Source organism: Ammodytes marinus (assembly GCF_949987685.1).
Source record: "Ammodytes marinus genome assembly, chromosome: 8".
Lineage (NCBI taxonomy): Eukaryota > Metazoa > Chordata > Actinopteri > Uranoscopiformes > Ammodytidae > Ammodytes > Ammodytes marinus.
Window position 1 is genome coordinate 32,845,630 of NC_137212.1, and position 27,225 is coordinate 32,872,854.

Below are 27,225 nucleotides of genomic sequence, written 5' to 3' on the forward strand. Positions count from 1 at the left end.
AGTCATTCCTATATTAAATTGAAGCTTAAGGTGTTGGCTTGAAATGTGTACCCCTCACTTTTTCTATCTTATTGTAATAAAGAAAAAATTAATCATCAACGACACCCTTACACATTGTGACAACCAACCCCATCAAGGGGTCGGTTGTCACACACTATGGGGTTGTTTGTCACAATGTTATCTTAATGGGAATAATCATAAAAAGAAGGAAAGAAAGTAGAACTCAATTTGAACAGTTAATTGCATTGTCAAGTTGACAAATAGGCCTACATAACTTACTGTAGCCTTGGCAACTGGTCTAGTTTGGGATGCACTGGGTTGTTTTGATTTTGTTGCCCTTTTTTCTTTTGCATGCTAGCTGCCTTTTCCTGCTCTATTCTTTCCTTCTCTGGGGTGTCAGTGAGGATACAGCTTGACAATTTCTTTCATTATTGGGTTCCTTTTCTGGCTGTAGCCTTTGGATAACATGTGACAACCAACCCCCCAAAAAATGTGACGACCAACCCCAACTTGAATTTCTTGCTAGCATCAAGGCCAACAACCATCTGACAACTAATTAGCTTGCTAACCACAATCTAAACTATAGTTTACCCTTCACACTTTTTGTGGGTAACAACTATTTTGTTATGAACCCATCGTGTAAAAGCCTAGAAGAAAAATACTGAGGAGCTAAATATTTTCAATTTGACATGAAAAACACAAACAGTCCTCTCACCTCAAATTCAGCAGTCTAACTCCAAGGAAGACTATGTAGGTGACCTCTGATCCCAATTCTGGATATTTGCATACCAAAATTTCACAGACAGCGCCTTCTGGTTCCGAGATATAACGATTGTGACAACCAACCCGTGTGACAAATTACCCCGTTCTCCCCTACTCCTAATCTCAACTAGTTTCCTGTATAAAACACACCTGTCTCAATTATTACCTGTATAAAAGACACCTGTCCACAGTCAATAATGAAAATTATAAAAACACAAAATGACCCTCAATCTCCTTCGGCCTGGGGCTCCATGCAAGATCTCACCTCGTGGGGTATCAATGATCATGAGAAAGGTGAGGGATCAGCCCAGATCTACACAGGAGGAGCCTGTTTATGATCCCAAGGCAGCTGGGACCACAGTCACCAAGAAAATCATTGGTAACCAGTGTTGGGAACGTTACTTTAAAAAAGTAATTAGTTATACCGTACTTTTCGGACTATAAGCCGCAACTTTTTCCCCATTTTTCGACCCTGTTATTACACAGCACAGTATATGTTCTGTAGCTACTAGGGATGGGCGTTAGTAATCGAGTACTCCTCGTTTCAAATGAACTTGATTGGTGGATGAGGAAAATCGTTTATTTTATTTTTTTTCTGCAAATAACTGCCACCTCCGTGTCACGGCAGCGCAGCCTGTGTTCTCCACAGCACCGCGGAGCTGAACACGGCCTCTCCTTTCTTCTCCAGAACATGTTCAGGAATACAACTGTCCAATTATTTCAAAGCCGATGATAAAGTTACGTTTATAAAAAGGGGAGATGACACCTGTTACTCTCAGTTAGTAATGAGTAGACTCCAGGTGAGCATGCAAGGTGCTCTCCGCTTGGAAAGAAAAGAAGAAGCAAGGCTTACTTCAGACACATTCGCTCTGAGCCAACAACAGTTAAGAAGCCTTCAATAGGGAATATGGGGATAAGATTCAAAAACCGACCGGTGTAACGTTCCGTTAATGAGGAATTAGTCGCGGTAATTATTCACGGACATGGAGTGAGCATTACGCGGTTGGATATAGGCCTACAACTATCTGCTTTGGTGAGTTATTCATATGTATTTAAATTGTAGGACAATCATTTTATATTATCTGCTGCCCTTCTTATTTTAAATGGTGACTTAGGCAATTTTGTTACAACTACAGCCCATGCTTTTTTTCTCTTTTTTTCTCCCCATCGCAGACCTACTGGATCGGTTTAAATTGTGGCCCGTCTATTTAATTACTTTCAGTGTGTTTTAAACTTGTGGAAAAAAATCCTTAATATCATATGGCAACTGTGACTGTTTGACATAAGCATTGAGCGCTTTATTGCGGTCAACCGTTGTTCTGCAGACAGATGCGTTGCGTTCTAAAAATAGAAAAAAGTTTAACGAGGAATCGATTGATCCTCGAGGAATGCAAGCGATCACACGAGTAGCAAAAACACTCGTGCCCATCCCTAATAGCTACTATTGCACTAAATGGTAACACTTACGTAGGCCTACGTTATGCAAATATGCAACTTGTTTGTTGAAATGTTAATAAATGGGAGGTTCCTCAAGTAGCCATCTCTTTCCCGGCAATCCCCTCTGTGCACGAACTCTTACATATGGTAATTAAACATTATAACACCTGCGGCTTATAGTCCAGTGCGGCTTATAGTACGGAAAGTACGATAGTTACTCACTACTTGTTCCAAAAAGTAACTGAGTTGGTAACTGAATTATTTTATAATAGAAGTAACTAGTTACCAGGGAAAGTAACTAGTTACCAGGGAAAGTAACTATTTGCGTTAGCCTACTGTAAAAAAAAAAAAGTTGCTGTACAACAAATTTGGATTTTTCTGAGCAGTTTTCACAAGTCAGTTGAAATGAGTAGAACAGACAGGTAGGCCTACTTGTAGGCTGCATAACCTTCAATATGTATTGCACATCAACAGACAGCAAGAGATTTATCCTGCACTTCAAGTAGGCCTAGCCTATTTTGTTCTCAACAAAAGCAGTAGAGGAAACTGCTGAATGTACCGTGCTGATCTGCTATCACTGGATTCACTTCAGGGGTGTCGGCTAAAACACCACTTAAGGCCAAAAACGTCAGACTATGAAGCATGAGACGATGAGAGGAGGAGTAAGGATTTATCCTATGTTTATTTCCTTCTTTAACATGCACAGCAGCATACAGATCCCAGGAAAATAACAGTAGCAATATTCGGCTCATGATGACACGCTAAACAGCTGTTGCAACCGGCGAATCACGGCTGTTTAATAACGTGCATAAATTATAATTTATAGAGATCGGGAAACTCCATGCACTTACTCACAAGGGCGATGTAAACACACTCAGGGAGAGCACGTTTCATCCGTGGATTGATAGGTGGTTACTGCGGCAACGCGAACGCTCACACAACAGAGAGAGAAAGAAAAAGAAACTTCACTAAACAGGCGCTCCGGCTGACTGACGTGACGGCGCTAACTGACAGTTATAATGTCATCCACACTGAATAAAACACATCTTAAAACAGTGTAAGAAATAACAATCGCTTGTCTTGTTAACCCACCGGTCTCCTTACTAGCAGTTTGTGTAGTATGGAGCCAGGGGTGCTTTCGGATTACACAGTTTATTCAATCAATTCATAGTAACGCACCGCATTTAACGTTCAGTAACGATAACGGCGTTGTAACGACGGAAAAAGTAATTAGTTAGATTACGCTGTTACTGAAAAAAGAACGTTGTTACCTAACGCCGTTATTTTAAACGGCGTTATTCCCAACACTGTTGGTAACACACTATGCCGTAATGGATTGAAATCCTGCAGTGCCCGTAAGGTCCCCCTGCTCAAGAAGGGACATGTACAGAACCCTCTGAAGTTTGCCAATGAACACCTGAACGACTCAGAGAATGCTTGGGAGAAGGTGATGTGGCCAGATTAGAACAAAATCAAGTTATTTGGTATCATAGTGACTCGCCATGCTTGGAGGAAGAGGAATTCTGACTATGACCCCAAGAACACCATCCCCACAGTCAAGCATGGAGGTTGAAGCATTATGCTTTGGGGGTGTTTCTCTACTAAGGGGACAGGTGGACTTCACTGCATCAAAGTAAATATGGATGGGGCCATGTACCATACTAGGTGACAACCTCTTTCTCTCCGTAAAAATGGGTCATGGATGGGTCTTCCAGCACGTCAATGACCCTAAAAATACAGCAAAGGCATCAAAGGAGTGGCTCAAGAAGAAGCACATTAAGGTCATGGAGTGGCCTAGCCAGTCTCCGGAACTTAATCCAATAGATCTGTGGAGGCAGCTGAAGCTCAAGCAACAGCCTCGAAACCTTAAAGATTAGGAGAGGATCTGCAAAGAGGAGTGGTCCAAATATCCTCCTGAGATGTGTGTAAACCTGGTCATCAACTACAAGACACGTCTGACCTCTGTACTTGCCAACAAGGGTTTCTCCACCAAGTATTAAGCAATGTTTTGATATGGGATCTAATACTTATTTCACTCAATGAAATGCAAAATAATTTCTATATTTTTTTTTATGTGATTTTCTGGATTTTCTTTTTGATATTTTGTCTATCACTGTTAAAATAAACCTAGCATTAAAATTATAGACCGTTCATTTCATTGTAAGTGGGCAAACTTACAGAATCAGTGAGGGATCAAATACTTATTTCCTCCACTGTGTGTGTGTGTGTGTGTGTATATATATATATTATATATATATACAGTATACAGTCCCATCCAAAAGTATTGGAACAGTTAGGCCAATTCCTTTATTTTTGCTGTAGACTGGAAACATTTGGGTTTGACACCAAAATATGAATATGAGACAATAGATCAACATTTCAGCTTTCATTTCCAGGTATTAACATCTGGATCTGATACACAACTGTGAAAAAATCATTATTTGTAAAGGAACACCACATTTTAGGTGAGCAAAAGTATTGGAACAGATAGACTTAAAATAAATTTAAGTGAATAAGACTTAATATTTTGTTGCAAATCCTTTGCTTGAAATAACTGCATCAAGCCTGTGAACCATTGACATCACAAAACTTTTGCATTCTTCTTTTGTAATGCCTTTCCAGGCTTTACCCGCAGCCTCATTCAGTTGCTGTTTGTTTTGGGGGGTTACTCTCTTCAGTCTCCTCTTTAGCAGGTAAAATACATGCTCTATAGGGTTTAATTCTCGAGATTGACTTAGCCAGTGTAAAACCTTCCATTTCTTGCCCCTGAGGAACTCCTTTGTTATTTTTGCAGTTTTTTTGGATCATTATCTTGCTGAATGATGATGGATCTTCCAATCAGTATCAGTGCATCTTTCTTTAAATTGGCAGACAAAATGTTTCTTTAGACTTCTGAGTTAATGTTGCTGTTGCCATCATGTGTGTTTTTGTCAAGATGAATCTTTACCAAAGTGATGGAAAGGCTAACGTTTGGAGAAAGAAAGGATCTGCTTATGATCCCAAACATCTGTGAAACACGGTGGAGGCAATGGCATGGCTTGGGCTTGCATGGCTTCTTCTCGAATGGGCTCATTAATCTTTATTGATGATGTAACACATGATGGCAACATCAAAATGAACTCAGAAGTTTACAGAAACATTGTGTCTGCCAATTTATAGAAAGATGTAACCAAACTGATTGGAAGATCCTTAATCATGCAGCAAGATAATGACCCAAAACACACTGCAAAAAACAAAAAAATTAGTTAATCAGGGGCAAGAAATGGAAGGTTTCAGACTGGCCAAGTCTATCTCCTGAGTTAAACCTTATAGAGAATGCATTTTACCTGCTTAAGAGGAGACTGAAGAGAGTAAACAAACAACAACTGAAAGAGGCTGCAGTGAAAGCATCACAAAAGAAGAATGCAAAAGTTTTGTGATATCAATGGGTCACAGGCTTGAAGCAGTTATTGCAAGCAAAGGATTTGCAACAAAATATTAAGTCTTATTTACTTTAATTAGGGCCCGAGCACCGAGTGGTGCAAAGACCTATTGTAATCGGTCAGATTATTATTCCCTATTATTACGTGTCTTTTTACTCATTTGTGGTACTTTTCACCCCTTTCCCATCGTGGAAAAGTTGAAAAACTTTGCGGGCAGGTCAGACCTGCAAAAAATTGCAACTTATCAGTGGTTTCAGGATTTGTGCAAAAACCAATTGGCCCCCAGGGGCCACAAACCGTTTTTCAGGAAATGCATGCTCAAAAATTGGACAACATGTAATGGCCCAAGGCGCACATAAATGCAATTTTATGTCCTGGGCCAAAATCAACAGGAAGTCGGCCATTTTGGATTAAGTGCCTAAAACCGCCATATTACATATTTTCGCATTTCGACGAAAGGCCCCTAGAGTTTTTACGGCAGGGACGTCAAACCACTGCTCAAGTACTCAAGACACTTGCCCGATGTTAAATTGCGGAAAGATTTCAAATTTTGCATAATACCAGGGAGTTAAAGGGGGTCAAATTTGACGTACACATCACAAAAAACGAACCTCATGAAACTTAAATTCATCATAACTCAGGCTGTGTTATACCTAGCTGCACCAAATTTAAACCCCAAATGTATCTTTGCAGGCCCCACAAAAAAGCCTCTTGAAGCCCTGCCCCAAAATCAACAGGAAGTATTTTAATTCAAATCATCACAATGTTCAAAAAACTTCTAGCAGGAACATATTTAGCAAAACGAAAACTCTAGGGACACTAATATGACATGGGAGATACACCAAAAAAAGTTTTGTTTGATTCCGAATAACTATGACGAGATGGCGGCCGATATTCTCCAAAATTCACTCATATCTCATAACTCCACATTACTCTGCAGGATTGCAGGATTTTGTGCAAAAAAAAATATGATAGGGTAAGTCCTCCGACATGGAAGATGATGTAGTGGAGACCGGGGTAAGTAGGCACACTTTTTACTCTAGTGAGAATTGCTCATCACCTAAACATCTTTCAATAGTCATTCCTACATTAAATTGAAGCTTAAGGTGTTGGCTTGAAATGTGAACCCCTCGCTTTTTCTAACTTATTGTAATAAAGAAGAAATTTACCATTAAAGACACTCTAACACATTGTGACAACCAACCCCATCAAGGGGTCGGTTGTCACACACTATGGGGTTGTTTGTCACAATGTTATCTTTATGGAAAAAATATTAAAAAGAAGGCAAGAAAGCAGAACCACATTTGAAAGTTTAATTTCATTGTCAAGTTGAAAAATAGGCCTACATAACTTTATGGATCTTTACAGAAAATGAGCAAGGAATTAACAAAAAGGAAATCCATATTAAGACCAACCTACTGTATGTAACAACATAAAGCACAAAACAAATAGGTCTAACAATAATAGCCTACTCAACTAGGATACACACATTCACTATCTGAGTTACAGTGATGGCAAATGTAGGGTCTGCTCACTAACTAAGCAGATATTGTGTGCCCACTGGTTGCACATACAACACTTCTCCGCACGTTGGTTATTCACCTCCATGTCCTACGCACTCGATCAAATCAACCTCAAAGCAGCTCAGGGAGGTCCAGAGACAACGATAACACAGGAAGGCGGTTCCGTCGGCTCCGTGGCCTTCTCGGCGTCGTCGCCACAAAACAGGAAGTCGCCGTCATTTCGCTCCGCGCCCTCCCACGCGCTCCAGACTTCACCCGCCCGGTGAGAACCCAGGCCGAGGACGTCCTCGCGTCCGTATCGAGCGCGTCACGGCCGCTTCTGGCGGCAGGCATCGCCCGGAGCGCCCGGAGCGCCGAGGCAGCATCCAGCACGAGAGTGCGAGGGCCCGTTCATCACTGCTCGCAGTTTTAATTTATTTTAAGTCTATATGTTCCAATACTTTTGCTCACCTAAAAATGTGGTGTTCCTTTACAAATAATGCTATCTTCTCAGTTGTGTATCAGATCCAGATGTAAATACCTGGAAATGAAAGCTGAAATGTTGATCTATTGTGCACACAGTATACACTGTGTGCACAATTATTTGGTTTGTATTTTTGAGGATTAATTTTATTATTGAACAACAGTGCTCTCGGTCAATCCAAAATATTAATGAACCTAAACCTGAATGTTTACGAAAGTAAAAGTGAGGTTTTGTCGAGAATATATATATATTTTGCTATTATTAGGCAACTATTACCGTAATTTTCGGACTATAAGCCGCAACTTTTTCCCCATTTTTCGACCCTGTTATTACACAGCACAGTATATGTTCTGTAGCTACTAGGGATGGGCGTTAGTACTCGAGTACTCCTCGTTTCAAATGAACTCGATTGGTGGATTAAAATGTTATATACGTGTACAAAACGGCACAAAACGGATAAAATAAAGTTTAACTAAATTAAATATTTTGATGCAAGTGCAATAAACTGAGCGTTGTGTCAAACAGCAACTGCAAATAACTGCCACCTCCGTGCCACCGCAGTGCAGCCTGTGTTCTCCACGGCACCGCAGAGCTGAACACGGTCTCTCCTTTCTCCAGAACATTTTCTGGAATATAACTGTCCAATTATTTCAAAGCAGATGATAAAGTTACGTTTATAAAAAGGGGAGATGACACCTGTTACTCTCAGTTAGTAATACCAGGACAGGTGAGCATGCAAGGTGCTCTCCGCTTGGAAAGAAAAGTAAAGAAGAAGCAAGGCTTACTTCAGGCACATTCGCTCCGAGCCAACAACAGTTAAGAAGCCTTAACTATGGAATATGGGGATGAGATTCAAAAACCGACCGGTGTAACGTTCCGTTAATGAGGAATTAGTCACGGTAATTATTCACGGACACGGAGTGAGCATTACGCAGTTGGATGGCTTAGGCTATTTTTTTTTTGTTACAACTACAGCCCATGCTTTTTTTCTCTTTTTTTCTCCCCACCGCAGACCTACTCGATCGGTTTAAATTGTGGCCCGTCTATTTAATTACTTTCAGTGAGGAAAAGGTGTTTTAAACTTGTGGAAAAAAAATCTTTAATATCATATTGCAACTGTGACTGTTTGACAATAAGCGTTGAGCGCTTTATTGCGGTGAACCGTTATTCTGCAGACAGATGCGTTGCGTTCTAAAAATAGAAAAAAGTTTAACGAGGAATCGATTGATCCTCGAGGAATGCAAGCGATCACTCGAGTAGCGAAAACACTACTCGTGCCCATCCCTAATAGCTACTATTGCTCTAAATGGTAACACTTGAATACGTTATGCAAATGTGCAACTTGTTTGTTGAAATGTTAATAAATGGGAGCTTCCTCAAGCAGCCATCTTTCCCGACAATCCCCTCTGTGCACAAACTCTTACATTATGGTAGTTAAACATTATAACACCTGCGGCTTATAGTGCGGAAAATACGGTAGTATGCAGAATCATTATGCAATAAATAAAAAAACAATAGGGTTTAAGTCAGGTGAGGAAGAGGGTCATGTCATTATTTTTTCATCCTTAAGGCCTTTACTGACTAGCCATGCAATTGAGTACTCCGATGCATGTGATGGAGCATTGTCCTGCATAAAAATCATGGTCTTCTTGAAAGATGCAGACTTTTTCCTGTACCACTGCTTGAAGAAAGTATCTTCTAGAAACTGGCAGTAGGTTTGGGAGTTGATTCTGAGGCCATCTTCAACCCGAAAAGGTCCAACTAGCATGAGCTAGAAATGTTTATTTGTAAATTTTTAGTTGTTTTATTATTCTCACTTTAACAGATGAAAATAAAAAAGTGAGATGGGAAAATTTGAGTTTTTTTATTTAGTGGCATAATAATTCTGCATACTAATAGTTGCCTAATAATAGCAAAACATATATATATATTCTCGTCAGAAAGACAAAACCTAATTTTTACTTTCGTAAACATTCAGGTTTAGGTTCATTAACATTTTGGATTGACCGAGAGCACTGTAGTTGTTCAATAATAAAATTAATCCTCAAAAATACAACTTGCCTAATAATTGTGCACACAGTGTATATACACTGGCCACTTTATTAGCTACACCTGTTCAATGGCTTATAAAAATAAAAAGCTAATTAGCCAGTCACATGGCAGCAATTTAATGCATTTTTACGTTTAGACATGGTCAAGACAATGTACTGAAGTCAAACCAAGCATCAGAATGGGGAAGAAAGGGGGTTTAGGTGACTTTGAACATGGCATGGTTGATGGTACACGGCAGGATGGATCCATACTTTCATGTTGTTTACGCCAAATTCTGAACCTGCCATCTGAATGTCGCAACTGATATCAAGACTCATCAGACCAGGCATGATTTTTCAATCTTCTATTGTCAAATATTGGTGATCCTGTAAGAATTGTAGCCTAATTTTCCTGTTTTTAGCTGACAGGAGTGACACCCGGTGGGGTCTTCTGTTGCTGTAGCCCATCTGCTTCAAGGTTGGTCGTGTTTTGCGTTCAGAGAAGGTATTCTGCATACCCTAGTTGTAACGAGTGGTTATTTGAGTTACTGTTGCTCTTCTATCATCTCGAACCAGTATGCCCATCCTCCACTGACCTCTGACTTCAACAAGGCATTTTACCTCCACACAAATGCTGCTCACTCGATATTTTTTCTTTAACGGGCCATTCTCTGTAAGCCCTAGAGATGGTTATACGTGAAAATCCCAGTAGATCAGCAGTTTCTGAATTACTCAGACCAGCCCTTATGGCATCATCAACATTTCCATGTTCAAAGTCACTTAAACCCCCTTTCTTCCCCATTCTGATGCCCGGTTTTAACTTCAATAAGTTGTGCTGTCCAGGTCTACATGCCTAAATGCATTGAGTTTCTGTCATGTGATTGGCTGATAAGTTACAGTATCTCACAAAAGTGATTACACCCCTAACATTTCTTAAAATATTTCATTATATGTTTTCATTGAACACTGAAGAAATGACACTTTGATATGATGTAAAGTAGTCAGTGTACAGCTTATATAACAGTGTAAATGTACTGTTCCCTCAAAATAACTAGACACAGCCATTAATGTCTAAACTGCTTGCAACAAAAGTGAGTACACCCCTAAGTGAAAATGTCCAAATTGGGCCCAAAGTGTCAATATTTTTTGTGGCCACAATTATTTTCAAGCACTGCCTTAACCCTCTTGGGCATGGAGTTCACCAGAGCTTCACAGGTTGCCACTGGAATCCTCTTCCACCCATTCATGACAGCATCACGGAGCTGGTGGATATTAGAGATCTTACGTTCCTCCACCTTCCATTTTAGGATGCAGTGTTTCCCCCAGAAAATGTCTTAGTCAAGGTGGTCACTGCCCCGTGCCAGGGGCGCCGCGGCGAAAATTTTAGGGGTATTTTGCTCAAAGATGCCAATGCGCCGTAAAGAAATAAACAACTGTTTATTTGAATACAAAAATAAAACAGACACTGACCTTACAGTTGTGCAATTTTGTTTGCTATGTGCAGGTACAAATTATGTGTAAACGTACAGACAGTACAAAGCACAATTAAAGAAAACTTCTACTGTTTTGGTGCAATACTATACAGACACACTAAATACAAATAATGGACCATACATTTAACATGTGTATGCACATCAAAGTGCAAATACAACTTTTTAAAGTTCCTTTTTGGATGGGGGCTGTTGTGCGATTAATGATTATTTTAAGCCTACTTGCTTGATTTATTTTTAAATACAGAGGTCGTTTTGGAACATGTATTTCCCAATTTAAAACATAAAAATAAAGCAGCATTGAAAATTCAGAAAATAAATCTTCTTGGCCTACACTAGCATGCTGTTTGAAAAATAACTTTAAATAATAAATACAATGTGTTTTCCCCTTAAAATGACTAATTGCATTTCAAAGACAGTAGGCCTAGTTTGGCACTTCTGTAAACACTTACTGAAACTTGCCTGGGCCATCACTCTCATGCCTTCTTCAAACTTTTCTCTGCGCTGATAGGTTTTTTTGCCACAGTGATGTGGAGTCTTAAACTATTCTAGCTTTGCAGAGCACTTCTTTCTGTTCAGCTAAATATCCCCATAGAACTGCACTGCGTTTATTATCGCCACCAGTTAAATCTCGGTTTGCTTCTGCTCGTTTGACTCTCCCGCGTGTATGCCGTAGTCGCGCGCGGTGCGGTACAGTCGCGCGCGCAAAGCTGCAGACAGAGCAGCTGATAGAGAAACGCTTGGAGACACATGCTTTTTACCGCAAATCGCGGCCTTTCGCGCAGTTAGGACCATGCACAACACACACATCACGCTTGCTAGTACATTAATTGTGCAGCACAAAAAAAAAAATAATAATTAAATTTTTTTTTTTTTTCTTGGGGGTCGGTTGGTAGTCAAGGCGGGAGGCTGGCGTTGCTAAGGCGGCCGCCTTAGCTATAAAGCGCTGGGGGAAACACTGGGATGCCCCAAAGATGCTCTATAGGGTTTAGGTCTGAAGACTTGCTTGGCCAGTCCAACACCTTTTCCCCTTAGCTTCTTTAGCAAGGCAGTGGTTGTTTGGAGGTATGTTAAGGGTCGTTATCATGTTGCAATACTGCCCTGCAGCCCAGTTTATGAAGGTTGAATGCATGTGCTCAGCGTCATATACAGAGGTTGGCTTTGGAAAATAGACCTATGAATACTGCCAGCATTGCTGCACGGCTTGAAGGGGTGGGGGGGTCATCCTGTCAGTGCTCAGACCATAAGCCACACACGCATCATACTGGTCTGCATGGCTGTCATCCCAGAAGGAAGCCTCTTCTACAGATGATGCAAACCAGACGAGGAGTACAAAGACAAGTGTGTCTTGCCTAAAGTCAAGCATGGTAGTTGGAGTGTCATGGTCTGGGGCTGCATGAGTGCTGTCAGCACTGGGGAACTACAGTTCACTGAATGTCAACATGTACTGTGCCATACTGAAGCAGAGCATGATCCCCTCCCTTCGTAAACTGGGCTGCAGGGCAACATTGCAACATGATACCGACCCCAAACACACCTCCAAATGACCACTGCCTTGCTAAAGAAGCTGAGGGTGAAGGTGATGGACTGTCCAAGCATGTGTCCAGACCTAAATCCTATTAATGATGATGATGGATTGGATTTATATAGCGCTTTTCAAGGCATGAATGAATGGAACTCCAGTGGCAACCTGTGAGGCTATGGTGAACTCCATGCCCAAGAGGGTTAAGGCAGTGCTGTAAAATAATGGTGGCCACACAAAACATTGACACTTTGGGCCCAATTTGGACATTTTCACTCAGGGGTGTACTCACTTTTGTTGCCAGCAGTTTAGACATTCATGGCTGTGTGTCGAGTAATTTTGAGGGAACAGTAAATGTACACTGTTATATAAGCTGTATACTGACTACTTTACATTGTATCAAAGTGTTATTTCTTCAGTGTTGTCCCATGAAAAGATATAATGAAATATTTGAAGAAATGTGAGGGGTGTACTCACTTTTGTGAGATACTGTATGTGTTATCAAGAAAATAAACCGCTGTACCTAATAAAGTGGCCTGTGAGATACTGTGTGTGTGTGTGTATACTGTGTATATATATATATATATGTATTTGTTTATTTATTTCTTTCTTTCTCTGAACCAAATCTTTGCTTCTGAGACAATATTGCTACTAGAATGCAATAATATATGCCACCTGAATGCAACCTGGGCATATTTTTTACTTTGCAGTATACAGCTTCTGGCACTACGGCATATCACCTTCAGAGGGCGCTGCCGGGTGGGATTGTGTTAATGGAGCTGGCTTTTCAGGTGAGATGTGGACAGTAAAGGGCCCTTAGAATCGTAATGCTCACTAACATTTCAAAGCATAATTCATGTATGTGTAAAGTAATGCTTATGGGATCAGAATCATGCTGTAATTCAAATCTGAAAACTTGAAACTGTTTGAAAACTTGACATCTTGTAAAATAGGTTTTGCACCAACGAAAAAATAGTTTATTGCATGACATTCTTCTTCAAATATCTTCAAAAATAATTTTGTATTTTATTCTCCTTCTCAAAATGTTTCAACACATTTTCAAAGTTAGACGTTTTTCACCAACATATTTTTTTCAAAAAGAGTTTCTCTTTTGTATTATTTTGTAATGTATTTATTTCAGAACTGAGTTTTCAGCTTTGGGGAGATTTGAACACACATCTGCAACACACACGCCATGTGATTATTGGCAGTGTTGACGCAGATTTATTTTTCACATGGCTCAGTGTTTAGCTCTACTTAGTGGTTAGTGGTTACCCGTGACAGTTCTATGGTCGCGATAGGGTAATTTTAAACATCCGTGGAGAACATCTTGTGATACATTGTGTGTATTCGACATATCGCCCAGCCCTAACTTAAATAACTATTTAATTTAGGACTGCAGATGTCTCCTTCACACCAAAGCCCAAAACACATGCTATTTAAACATGTTACAGCCAGTCTGTTAAATGTAGAACCACTGGGAGGCACCCACTTTTCTGTCAGTTGTGTTTTGAGAAGAAGAACCTGTTCCAGGTGACAGGACATCGAACAAACCAATTAGATTACACCCTCTGCTGTTGAAAAAGAACCTCGCGATTCATTCCGCATCTCATCGATGTACCGTATTGCTCCGAATATAAGACAACCCTGATTATATCCGTTTGGAAAAAGATTTGAAGACCAGATCTTGTTTTTATGAAAACTATTTTATTTATTAAAATAGTATATGAAAATAAAAACGCATTTAATAAAACACTTTTCTTCATTGCAAATAAACAGTAGGCTTGTGCAAATAGGCCAAACTCTGATGTGTTCACCACAGACTATATTCATCACACGCACATTCCTCTGCACCGCTGTGATCGCTCTCGCTGTCATCTCTCCTATGCTCTGGTTCGGTCGTGGCATAGCGGGCATCCTCGCTGCTGTCCTCGGCATTTGAGACACAGCATTTATTTAATGCTCATAGTTAATCACATAGCCTAGTGCTGAAACGAAAGCCATTAGTTTCAGTCTACAACCGACAAAGTTACAATCACCAAAACTGCATGGACAGCGTTAAAATAAAGCCTCTCATTCTTATAATCATTAGGGCTCTGATGCAAATGATGAAATCTGAACATTACTACGGTAGTGGTGGTGAGTAAAGGGACAGTGCAGTTGGCAATCTCTCAGCACAACTGCCGCAGCAAAAAAGGCACAGTAAAATTCGATCGCTCTGCCGATTCATGCCTCTGACACATTGACTCGCAACATAATGAGTCGAGCCTTTGAATTGGCTTTGGCGATTTCCTGTCCCTCTTTTTTCTATCCACACACACAGCGTTCTCTCTCCCCTTGCACACACGCATGCCCCGGCCGCTTCCAAGAGCACAGCCAGTGTTCCACCCGAAAAATAAAGAAAATAAACTTGAAAACAGGCCCTTAAGCTGAATGACCCCTCTGGTAACAGGCAGTCCATTTTTGGACGTTGAATTTTAGACCCCGAATATAAGACGACACAACTTTTTACGAACTATTTGCGCTGAAAAATCTGTCCTATATTCTGACCAATACAGTTAATCTTCACGCAAAAATGTTTGCCTCCCGATGCATCGTTACATCCCTTGTATTAAAGACTGAGCTATATGAAAAGTTGTGAGCATTGTTCGAAAGAACAGATTTTTAGTTTAGATAGTCTTTTTCCCTCACAACATGTTTTGCATTCCCTCGCAATATGTTTTAAGTTCCATCGAACGCAAAACATATTGCGAGAGAATACAAAAGTATTGCAAAAGAACCCTATGGGGGCCTATGGGGGCTAGGTAGTTTTCAGATCTCCCTTAACAATTTTTCTAACCGGGAAACAAAATAAGTCACTGAGAGTAAAGTGCCAGATTTCAAACTTTGAAAATGTGTTAATTTGTCAAATATGTTTTGATTAATATCAGCCGGTTTTTCAACCAGGGGTGTCCAAACTACGGCCCGCGGGCCGCGGCCCACTTTTTATTGGCCCGCGGCCGATTTAAAAAATATAATGTAATATGGCCCTTTTATTTTTATTTTTATTTTTATTTTTATTTTTATTTTTATTTTTATTTTTATTTTAATTTTAATTTTAATTTTAATTTTAATTTTAATTTTAATTTTAATTTTAATTTTAATTTTAATTTTAATTTTAATTTTAATTTTAATTTTAATTTTAATTTTATTTTTAGAAAATCCATGTGTCCTTCTTCAATAGCTTCTAATTCATATGGCACAGTGTCTCCAAATTATTTTTTCATACAAAATTCTTCAGATTAAGCCTCTTAATTTTCCTCTCATAGTGCACCAGATTCATGCATTTCAATTTAAAAAGTTACCCCCTAGGATGATCGGGATCTCGGCTGGCTACTATTTTCACCCAGCTGGACATTGGAGGCAATAGCAGAAAACACTGGGTGTCTGAATGGCATTTAACTATAGTCAATGATTTGGTCAGCCCTAACATTGGAGAGGGGCCCCCCTAATCAAATTCTGCTTAGGGCCCCATGAAGGCTTGTGCCGGCTCTGAGGGGAAATGTGTCTGTGTGTTTAATTTGCAAGGAAAGTGTTGCCGTGAAGAAGAATTAAAATTTACGGAGACACTGTGAAACTAAATATCAGAGGAGCTACATGTCCTGATAAATGTGCTATTTTTGCAAAGTGGCCCAGCCCTTCGTAGATTTTTCTGTATGTGGCCCTCAGTGAAAAAAGTTTGGACACCCCTGACTTAAACCCTGCAAATCCCTTACTGAAACTCCATAGTATCCTTCATTTGACTTACCTGCCTGGTAAAGAGCAATTATTTTCAAGCCCTCTTCTCTTAGTTTATTAAATACTTTTTGTTAACAAGTTTAGGATCCAATCCTAAACTGTCATAGTAAAGTGATGCCATTTAGGTCCTTTCCTCAGACTTGACAGAGCTCCTGCAGAGCAATATAAGACATAATACAACTGGTTTAACAATATAAGGCAAGTGAAATAAGGGAAAAGTTTAACTTTCACCTGAATATATTTATAGGAACAGAAGTATTGTGTCATTGTAATTACTTGTTTTCTAACCCCCACACGGATGGCTTCTCCAACTGGTCAGCCAGGCATTAATACTGTTTTTTTGCTTGTTTTTTAAATAAACAACCATATCCTTTTTGGTCCAGGGGTGTTACTTCTGTGTGAAGCAGTATGCACTAGAGTGTTCCCGCATTCCCATGGGCCAGACAGTCAACTCCCAGGTAAATACTTGACAGAAATTTTAACTGTTGTGTGGATAAAAAAAAAACTTTTGCCATTTTTTCTGATTTGTATCTCTCAAAATTCACATTTGTGAGGGCAGGTATACAGTTCTGTTCTTCTTTTATAGCAGTGCTTTACAGTCGGGAAAGGTTTGGGTTCCAGTGTCCTTAAGAATGTTCCAGTGCTACTATTAGGTTTCTTGGAGGAGGCTCCAGGGGTTCGTAATATTAAGTGTGGACAGGGCTCAACGCTAAGGTTTTTTTTGTAATTTGTAATTTTGTCTCTAAACCTATAATAACTGCAAATGAGACATGTTTTATGCAAACAAAAATCATGTTTAACAGCACTTATTTTTATTCGTTTTACCTTATTCCTTTTACAACAGCAATTCTTTAAAACTTCTTTCTGCAAAACATTTTTTAGGCCTACAACATTTGAACAATGAAAATAGACCATAGATAGATTACTTGTATTTGGCGCTATACATTTTTTTTTTTTATTCAAGAATTTCAGCGGAACCTCCGGTTTCCCGCTCAGGCAAGCGGGTTCGGTTGTCACAGTTACTGGCCCGACATGGCGTTTTATTTGCCCCGGGACGTCAGGCAATCCTTACTGTCGAGCCCTGTGTGGATGTCCGGGGACTTCCTTTTAGCATGTGAAGGAGGAGGACGTGTAGCGTGGGGGCTCCCGAGTGTTCACTACTATTTGATATATACTAGCACCACAGACTACTCAAAATACCTTTTTTTGCTTGGTTATTGCGACCACTGACTGTTTGGTGTTGATGGGCCACAGAAGGATAAAGGCCAGAATTCGCCGGGGAAAGAGGCAGCCACGATGTCGGAACGTCATGGCGGAGTCGATCCCCTGCCGCCAGACCTCGACAAACACCGCGCTGTGCTGTCATCCGACCTTACGACAACCGTTACTACAACCATGAAAATGGTAGTGAGTGAACCTTGAGGCCCATTTCTGCTGTCTTAGATGCCGTCAAGTCGACCACCGACTCGCTCAACCTGAAGATAACCGCCATCATGACAGCCCTGTCTGACCACAGCGACCGGATCACTGTTCTCGAGGAGACTTGTGCTCGTTTACAGTCTGAAAATACACAGCTGAAGGCTAAGACCGAAGATTTGGAATGATCTACGTGTGATTGGAATCCCGGAGAAGACAGAGGGAGCAGACCTAGTAAAATTTATAGCTAACTTTCTCACGAGGTCCTCGGTGCCAGCTTCTTTTCTTCCACCCTGGTCCTGGATAGAGCTCACCGCATCGGCCCAGTGCGCTCGGTGGAGGGGGGCAAGACCGAGAGCATTCATTGTCCGTTTCTACTACTTCAGCGATAAGGAGCGTGTTCTGAGACGAGAGAGGGGCGCACAGCAGCTCAAGTACCATGGACAGAATGTTTACTTTTTCCCCAACATTGCCGCCAACATCGCTAAGAAGAGAGCATCCTTTGCCGGTGCGAAACGCTGCCTCTACGAGAAGCAAGTCAGGTTCTCCCTCCTGTTCCCTGCCCGTCTGCGCGTGGAGCACAGCGGGGAGAAGAGGTTTTTTGAATGTGCGTAAGAAGCCCAGGAATTTTACGAATCCCACTTCTCTGCCCGCTTTCAGACACTGTATCCTACTGTACTCTCTCATCCTGTCAGGTAAAAACAGACTTTAGCCTAGATATTGGCCACTACTAGAATATTTTCCCAGCTGATATGTGTGGGGTGTTGTTGTTTTTTCTTACTCCATTCCCACATGGGTTTTAGGATATATTGTGATAAATCACACTGGCTGTTTTTAAATTGAACATTGATAATTTAATTTTTCCCAGCTGAAGTGTGTGTGTTTTTTCTCTTTCTTTCTTTTGATACACATCGTTGCTATGCTGTTTCATGCGGATTGTTGCTATCCAGCCCCAAAATTAAATACATTTATTTTATATAGCCTACATCCAGGTTAAACTATCCCATGCAGGCTTCTGATATCTTTGCTCATCATCCTGTAGTGAAACACAGAACCTCTGTGCGTTCCGTGCCTCTTTTTTTTTTTTTTTTTTTATTATTATTTTTTTTTATATATATTTTTTTTTCCTCTCTTTTTTGTGGACGCTAGTCTCCTTCCTAATGTGGTTTCTACTGAATATATGGCGATAGTTATAAGCGACCACTCCCCTTTGGTTCTTGACATGCTATTAACATTTCATCCATGACCCTGTCCTTTGTGGAGACTGGAAACTCTGCTTCTCTCTAACCAGGGTTTCTGTGATTATATTTCCTCCTCTATTGACAAGTTTGTTTCTATTAACACGAATGATTCTACATCTTACTCTCTACTCTGGGAATCGCTAAAGGCATACCTTAGGTCAAATTATAGCTTACTCTGCCAAATTAACTAAATTGTATAAAGCTTATCAGACTCGACTCATGGACCTAATCCTCAACCTAGATCACCAATATGCCAGTAACCCTAGTCCCGAACTGTATAAGGAGCGCTTGAGTCTGCAGGCTGAGTTCGATTTGCTCAACACTAGGCAGGCAGAACGCATGCTTTTGCAATCTCGCAGTAATTATTATGATAATGGTGGTCGCTTGCTTGCCCAGCAGCTAAAGCGCAAAGCTTCCTCACGTCTCATTACTCAAATTAAGGACCCACTAGGTGCTCTCCTGTCTGCCCCATCCGATATCAATGCAACATTCAAAACGTTTCATTCGGCTCTTACCAGTCAGACTCCCAAACCGACAACACCACTATGGACTGATTTTTTAATACTCTTAGTGTGCCCACTATTGATCATGCAATTGGACACAACCTAGATGCACCATTGGTGCTACAGGAAATAGTTGATGTGATAAGTGCAATGCAAAGTAACAAAGCCCCTGGCCCTGATGGCTATCCTACCAGTTCTTAAAGAAATTTAGTAGCAAACTAGCCCCACTTCTTTTAGCTGTATACATTGAGTCAATCAAACAGGGTACACTACCACCTACCCTGACCCAGGCATCAATCTCTCTCCTACTTAAGAAGGATAAAGACCCCACTTGTTGCGGGTCCTACAGGCCTTTATCTCATCTCAATGTTGATGTCAAGGTCTTAGCGAAGGTGCTAGCAACTCGTCTCGAGGCAGTTTTGCCAGACATCGTCTCGAAGGAGCATACAGGATTCATTAAAGGGCGTCATTCTTTCTTCAATATCCGAACATTAATGAACATAATTTATTCGACCCCAACCGCTAAACGTCCTGAAGTTGTAATATCGCTAGATGCCGAAAAGGCCTTTGATTAAGTTGAATGGCTGTATTTGATCGCTTTAGCTCATGGATTCGTCTTTTATATACTGACCCCCAGGCTAGTGTTTGCACTGGGGACACTCGGTCTGATTATTTTCCACTATCATGCGGGACCCGACAGGGCTGCCCCTTAAGTCTGCTTTTATTTGCCCAAGCGATCAAGCCCCTATCCATAGCTCTGCGCTCTTCCCCCCTACTTCAGGGAATCTATCTATCTATCTTTTTTTTTTTTTTTTTGTATAATTCTTTTTATTTTGTTTTTTTGTAACAATAATCAAACAAACAACACCAGACAATACATACAAACTAAGAAAAGAGAGAAAAAAAAGAAAAAAAAGAAAAAGGTAAAAATAAGAAAAAGGACAAATGTGTATGTTGTTCATTATTGCATGATCACACACACACACACACACACACACACACACACACGTAACATTTAAAGACACACAAAAAGAAAAATCCATGTCCTGTGATCTCCACCGTAGTTCCCCCCCCCCCCTTCTCAGCAATGCTACAAGCTTTATTACTCATAGTGCCTCATAAATGCGTTTCCATACTTCATTAAATTGATTTGTTTTGTTGTTGTCTTCGGATAATGTATTTTCTATGGTCAGATAATATTTCATAAGTTCTTTCCAGTTCTTTAATGTAGGGGCCTCTGCATCTTTCCAGTATTTTAAAATTAGTTTCTTGTAAACAAGGGAAGAAAACATAATTTGCCATCCCATAGGGTACCTTACACCCTCGGGGTTCTGAAAAATGCACAGCTGAGCTGAGAACTGCATTTTTGTTTTACAAATAGTTGATATCCATTCTTGGATTTCATTCCAACCTTTGTTCACTTTCATACAATGCCAAAAGGCGTGTATGAGAGAGTCTTGAGAGCCACACTTCACACTGGTCAGAGGAGTCAGCATAAAACTTATGTAATTTATCTCTAGTATAATATATTCTTGTCATGAGTTTATATTGTATTAACCTGAGATTTTCATTTGTGGTAATTTTATTTGTAAGATACAAGCATTTCTTCCATTTTATATTGGCTTCTTTGAATTGGAGATCTTTATTCCATTGTTCATAGAGCTTATGCATTGAGTAGTGTTTAGATTCTTCCTTCAAGAGAATATTATATATGCTACCAATTAACTGTTTCTTTTTTCCTTTTTTAAACATAACCTCCTCAAATGGTCCTGGAACCAAATCATATTGTAAATTAAGGGAATCTATCTTGAGGGAATCGAACACCGTGTGTCATTATATGCGGATGACCTCTTGCTCTATGTCTCGAATCCTGCCACAGCTATTCCGTTTGTTATCTTTATTCTTGGCTCTTTTTCCGGGTATAAGCTCAACCTGCAGAAAAGTGAGTGTTACCCTCTTAACATCCCCCCCTCGGACCTCCAGCAGTTGAATTTGCCATTTAGTATTAGCTGCTCAGGGTTTAAATATTTAGGGGTCAATATCACTCCGTTCATTTCAGCTCTTATGGCTGCAAATTTCACTCCCCTACTTAACCAGACTAAATCTGACTTTCAGAGATGGGTTAACCTCCCTCTGCCAATAGATGACAATTGTATCCCGATTTGTTTACTTATTCCAATCCATTCCAATATTTTTACCAAAATCCTTCTTTCTTTCTTTTTTTAAAACTTTTTAGTCTTTTCCCATTTTTAAAAGACATACACACAATACAAGTACAATAACATAAACAATAGAGAGGGGGCGCACCAGTATAAGTGTTTTATACACATTTTCTTTGATTGTCTAAAGCTTATCCTGATTATGTAGTGTCATCTATTCCTTCAATAAAGGTAGTCCATTTCTTCCATTTACTTGAGAAAATCGCTCCTCTGGATCTTAGACAAAAAGTCATTTTTTCCATTGCCTTAATCTGTTTTATTATGTCCATCTATTGTTTGAGATTTGGAGTATCCGGTTGATACCAGTTCTTAGTGATTGTTCTCTTACAGGCCATAAGCAATATTTTACACAGATATAAATCTTTTCTTGAGATGACATCCTTTAAAATACAGAAGTAAAGCACCTTTACATTGTTTGTGACTTCATATCCCAGAATCTTACTTAAAGACAGACATATTTTCCCCCAAAATATCAGAATATTTGGGCATAGCCAAAAAATATGAGAGTGATGGGCGTTCGTGTTTCCGCACAGCCTCCAGCACTGCTCCTTTAACTGAATTTGCTTACTTTTAATATGTGGTGTTATAAAATAACGAATTAAATTCCACCAACCAAATTCTCTCCACTTCTTTGAGCTTGTGGATGAATGCTGTGCTTTCCACATAGAACAACAATCCTCCTGTGATATTTCTATGTTTAATTCCTTCTCCCATTTGCTTTAGCATATCCTTTGTTTTCTCAAATTCCTTTTGTAATTGTTCAAAACTTTTGAAGTGCCCACCCTGTGTGAGTGTACATAGCTGTTATACCCTTGTCCCACCACTGTCTGAAACCAATATCATTTGTTCCTGGTTTAAAGTTGTGATCCAGGGCAGGCCAAGTCAAAATCCTTTGCGTCTCCCTCCATATTGTAGTCTTTTACCATCTTGTTCCAAATACCCAGGGTCTGTTTGATGATATCATTGTTGCTTTCTTGGCACATTTTATTTGCTGTGTCCCCTAACACTGCTTGGATTGGAGAGGTGTCTATGTTGACTTCTATGTCTTTCCATCTGGCTTCATATTGCGGGCAGCTTCCGCATACTACAAATCTTATTTGGGCTGCATAGAAATATTGCCTCAAGTTAGGCAGTGACACACCACCATCCTCTTTATTTATTTGAAGTGTTTTATACCTGACCCTTGGTATCTTGCTGGCCCAAATAAACCAAGAAATCAATTTGTCCCACGACCTGAATTGTGCTTCTGGGATCATCTGTGGAATAGATTGAAACAGATATAGTAGTCTTGGCAGTATGTTCATTTGTACTATATCTATACATGTCCCCATATCTAGGTTAAAGGCTGACCACCTCCTGACATCTGTTTCAATATTTTCGTTGACCTGTTTATAGTTGATTTCAGACGTGTTGCTAATGACGTTTTTGTTAATGTCACTCCAAGATATTTTAATACTTTAGTCTTCCATTTAATTTTGTATTTTTCTCTGGTTTCCTTATTAGGAGGGTAATTGAAAGTGAGGATTTGTTTTTTTGCCAGGGTTAGAGGGTTAACCCTAATTTAGAGCCTGAGTATTTACCAAAGTCATCTAGTATTGCCATCAGGTTAGGAAAGGTTTTATCTGGGTGCAGCAGAGTCGCAATAACATCATCGGCTAAAAGTCCTATGATGTGTTCTTGTTTTCCTATTTGGATTCCTTTCAGCCTATCCTGTCTGATCAGCTGTGCTAAAGGTTCTATAAATATGGCAAATAGAGTGGGGCAGCCCCCCTGGCGAGTGCCTCTTTGTAGATTAAAACGATTGGTTAAGTGACAGTTGATTTTTATCCTTGCTGTGGGTTCTTTGTAAAGACTTTGAATACTTTGTATTGGCTGTTTCTGAAAACTTAATTTCTCCAGTACCTGATATAAAAATTCCCAATTGACACAATCAAAGGCCTTCTCGGCATCAAGGCTCACTAATACTGCTTTCAGTCCCTGTTTCTGGATGTGATCTATGATATGTAGAGTACATCTAATATTGTCCTGAGTCTGTCGCCCCTTAATAAATCCTAATTGATCCTCATCGATCAAATCAGACATAACATTTTCAAACCTTTTAGAGATGATTGACGTGAAAATCTTATAATCTACATTTAAAATCAAGATAGGTCTATAAGGGGGCACTCTTAGCTCAGTTGGTAGGGCGTCCATCCATACTAACTGCCGTCTCTCGTTCATTCGCTTTCTGTGAGGACCTTACTATCTATGGTGAGGACACGTCTTTCAGCTCCGTGAGAGAGAGTAGTTAGGTGACACTGCTGCATAACTCATTGCAATCAGGTGCGTGTGGCAGTGACTGGCATTAGTTCATGCAGTGTCAAAACCACTCTCACGGAGCCGAAAAGAGTCCTCACACTTTCGACACACGGACATGCACTATATTGCGCCCTTCTCAGTTCACACTCGCGCGCCTGGCACGCGCTACAAAACAGCTTTGCGACAGCGGGCGTCGTAGAAATACTACCGCTTTTGTCCCAAGGGGACGCCAACGTGCCATCTTACGCGTAGTGGCTTTAATGTCCAAATTTAATCCATTATAAATCGTTTCTTGTCATTATCTTTGATGCTAAAAACTGTAGGCCTTTTAGCTTTCCAATGATGCTCTGTACTGTACTGGGAGTCTTTCGACGAATCAGAGATAGTTTTTTCCTGTCCATGTCTAATGAATCTAATAAAGGTGTATATAGCTTTTGCCTGATTTGAGCGCCATCTTTTGGGTAAAGTACCTCTCTGCATTTAAAATAGCGGAATATTTATAAATATGCTTCAGAACAGTTTTGGAAAGGTAGTGAAAAGTCAGTTTTGAGCCCTGTGCCTGCACCTAAAGGGATAGTTCAGTATTTTTGAAGTGTAGTTGTATGGGATACATGGATATAGTTATTGTGTTACCTTATGTAGATGGCGATCAGTTCAGTCACTATAATGAATTATGGGGAGACTTTGCTGTAGCAGAAGTCGCTTTGTATTGTTGCAGAGGTGGCCAGAAGAATAGAAAGGTTTTCTTCCCGGATGTCTCTATACATTGCTGCATTCATCTTTCCCTCAATCCTGACTAGTCTCTCAGTTCCTGCCGCTGAAAAACATCCCACCATTCTTCACCGTAGGGATGATACTGGCCAGGTGATGAGGACTGCCTGGTTTCCTCCAAACATAACGCTTGGCATTCACGCCAAAGAGTTCGATCTTTGTCTCATCAGACCAGATAATTTTGTTTCTCATGGTCTGAGAGTTTTTCAGGCTCCTTTTGGCAAACTCAAGGCGGGCTGCCATGTGCCATTTAAAAAAGGATCATAGGCTGTACATCTTGTGCTGGGTTTACACTAAAGGACTTTTAAAAGACTTTGATTTGAAAAGACTGAAGACTGACACCCTCTCACATCTAAAGACAATTACTTTACACCTGAAGACAATTAGTCATTAGTTCGCTGAGTTTTCAGTCACAGAATGAGCTTTTGAAAAGACAGGGGGTCTCATATTGCAAGACTACAACTAGATTCCTTTTGAGATTAATATTGTTTCCAATCCTGCTACTGGGGATTAAAAGTGATTTCAGTCAAATAAAAAGTATATTTTAGCAGGTCAAATGGACTGGGTGTTAAGTAAATATAAACAACTATATGCCCTTATCACGTAGGCTAAATGTCATGCATTATCACAAAACTGCAAACACGATTGTGATTATTTGAAATTAGAAAAAGTGGGAGACATCCTGTAGTTATGTGACCAGCTTTATTTACTGATCTCGTCCCCCAATAACTGTAACTCCTTATCTTAAATGTGACGGTAAAGTGTTAAGGTTGCGTAGTTGTCAGCCTGGTTCTCCAGCCGAGGCTGCTAGGTAAAAGTGTCCGAAAAAAGTGCCTCACAGGCGGAAACAGGTTGCGACTAATGCCGCTCCTCCTGTGTCGTGTTTGGTGCTGGAGAGTGTGATAGTGTTCACGTCATTTCGCTTGAGTCAACCCCTCAAGACTCACGATAATATCAAACCAGTTTGATATTGGCGAAATGTCAAGACGGGAGGAAGACTGTCTGAAATTGGGTCGGATGACCACTTTACACCAAACGACTGAGATTACGTGCGTGCGCTACAATAATAATAATAATAATACATTTAATTTATTGGCACCTTTCAGGACACCCAAGGTCACCTTACAAAGCATAAAAGTCATCATCATAAAAATCATCATAAAATCATTAAAAACAAGACATTGTGGGGAAAAAAAAAAACAACAAAACAAAACCAACAAACAAACAAGACAGTGACCAGTTATACTTTGTGTGCGAGTTTGAAGAGGTGAGTTTTGAGTTGTGACTTGAAGGTTGTAATGGTGTCTGACTGTTTTATGTGTGGGGGGAGGGAGTTCCAGAGCCTGGGTGCTGAACAACTGAATGACCGGGCACCCATTGTGCTGAGGCGTGATGTGGGGATGGATAGTAGTCCTGCGGATGAGCGGAGGCGGGAGGGAGTGTATTCTTGGAGGAGGTCGCAGAGGTAATCGGGGGCTAGGTTATGGAGAGCTTTGTAGGTGAGGAGGAGGGTTTTGTATTGGATGCGGTAGGGTACTGGGAGCCAATGAAGTTGGATGAGGACAGGGGTGATATGGTCAGATGATTTGGTGCGGGTGATGATCCGGGCGGCTGAGTTCTGAATGATCTGCAGTCTGTTGATGAGTTTGTTGGGGAGTCCGGTGAGGAGGGCGTTGCAGTAGTCTATGCGTGATGTGACAAATGAGTGAACCAGGATTTCAGTGCTGGGCGGAGTCTGGCGATGTTGCAGAGGTGGAAGAATGCAGTCCGGGTGATGTTTTGAATATGGGGTGCGAATGAGAGGGTGTTGTCCAGGATGACGCCGAGGCTCTTGACTTTGGAGGAGAATGGTACTGGGAATCCATCAATGATTATGAGTGGAGCTGGGGTGTGTTGTGATTTGGTGAGGGTGGATTTTGAGCCGATGAGCAGGGCCTCGGTCTTTTTTCCATTCAATTTCAGGAAGTTCCTGCTCATCCAGCTCCGGATGTCATCCAGACAGGTGATGAGGGAGGTGGGGGGGATGGCAGCGGTGGGTTTGGTGGAGATGTAGACCTGTGTGTCGTCAGCGTAGCAGTGGAAATGGACCCCATGGTGACGGAGGAGTGTGCCCAGCGGGAGGAGGTAAGTGGTGAACAGGAGTGGACCCAAGACTGACCCCTGGGGGACACCCAGTGAGACACCCGAACACCCAGACTTGTGTTTGCTCAGCTGAACAAATTGTTGACGGCCGGTGAGGTAGGATGTGAACCAGGAGAGTGCAGCACCAGTGATCCCAATGCCAGCCAGGTGGTCCAGGAGCAGAGGGTGGGAGATGGTGTCGAATGCTGCACTGCGATCGAGGAGGATGA

General features: G+C 40.7%; 1 protein-coding gene across 1 annotated transcript in view; it reads left to right on the forward strand.

Annotated features, from left to right (window-relative positions):
- szt2 (SZT2 subunit of KICSTOR complex) overlaps nt 1-27,225 on the forward strand; it is a 480,200-nt gene that overhangs the window by 408,664 nt on the left and 44,311 nt on the right. The window contains 2 exon segments of the mRNA XM_080032888.1: nt 13,360-13,440; nt 16,810-16,884. Of these exon segments, the coding sequence (XP_079889014.1) occupies nt 13,360-13,440; nt 16,810-16,884 (156 nt within the window).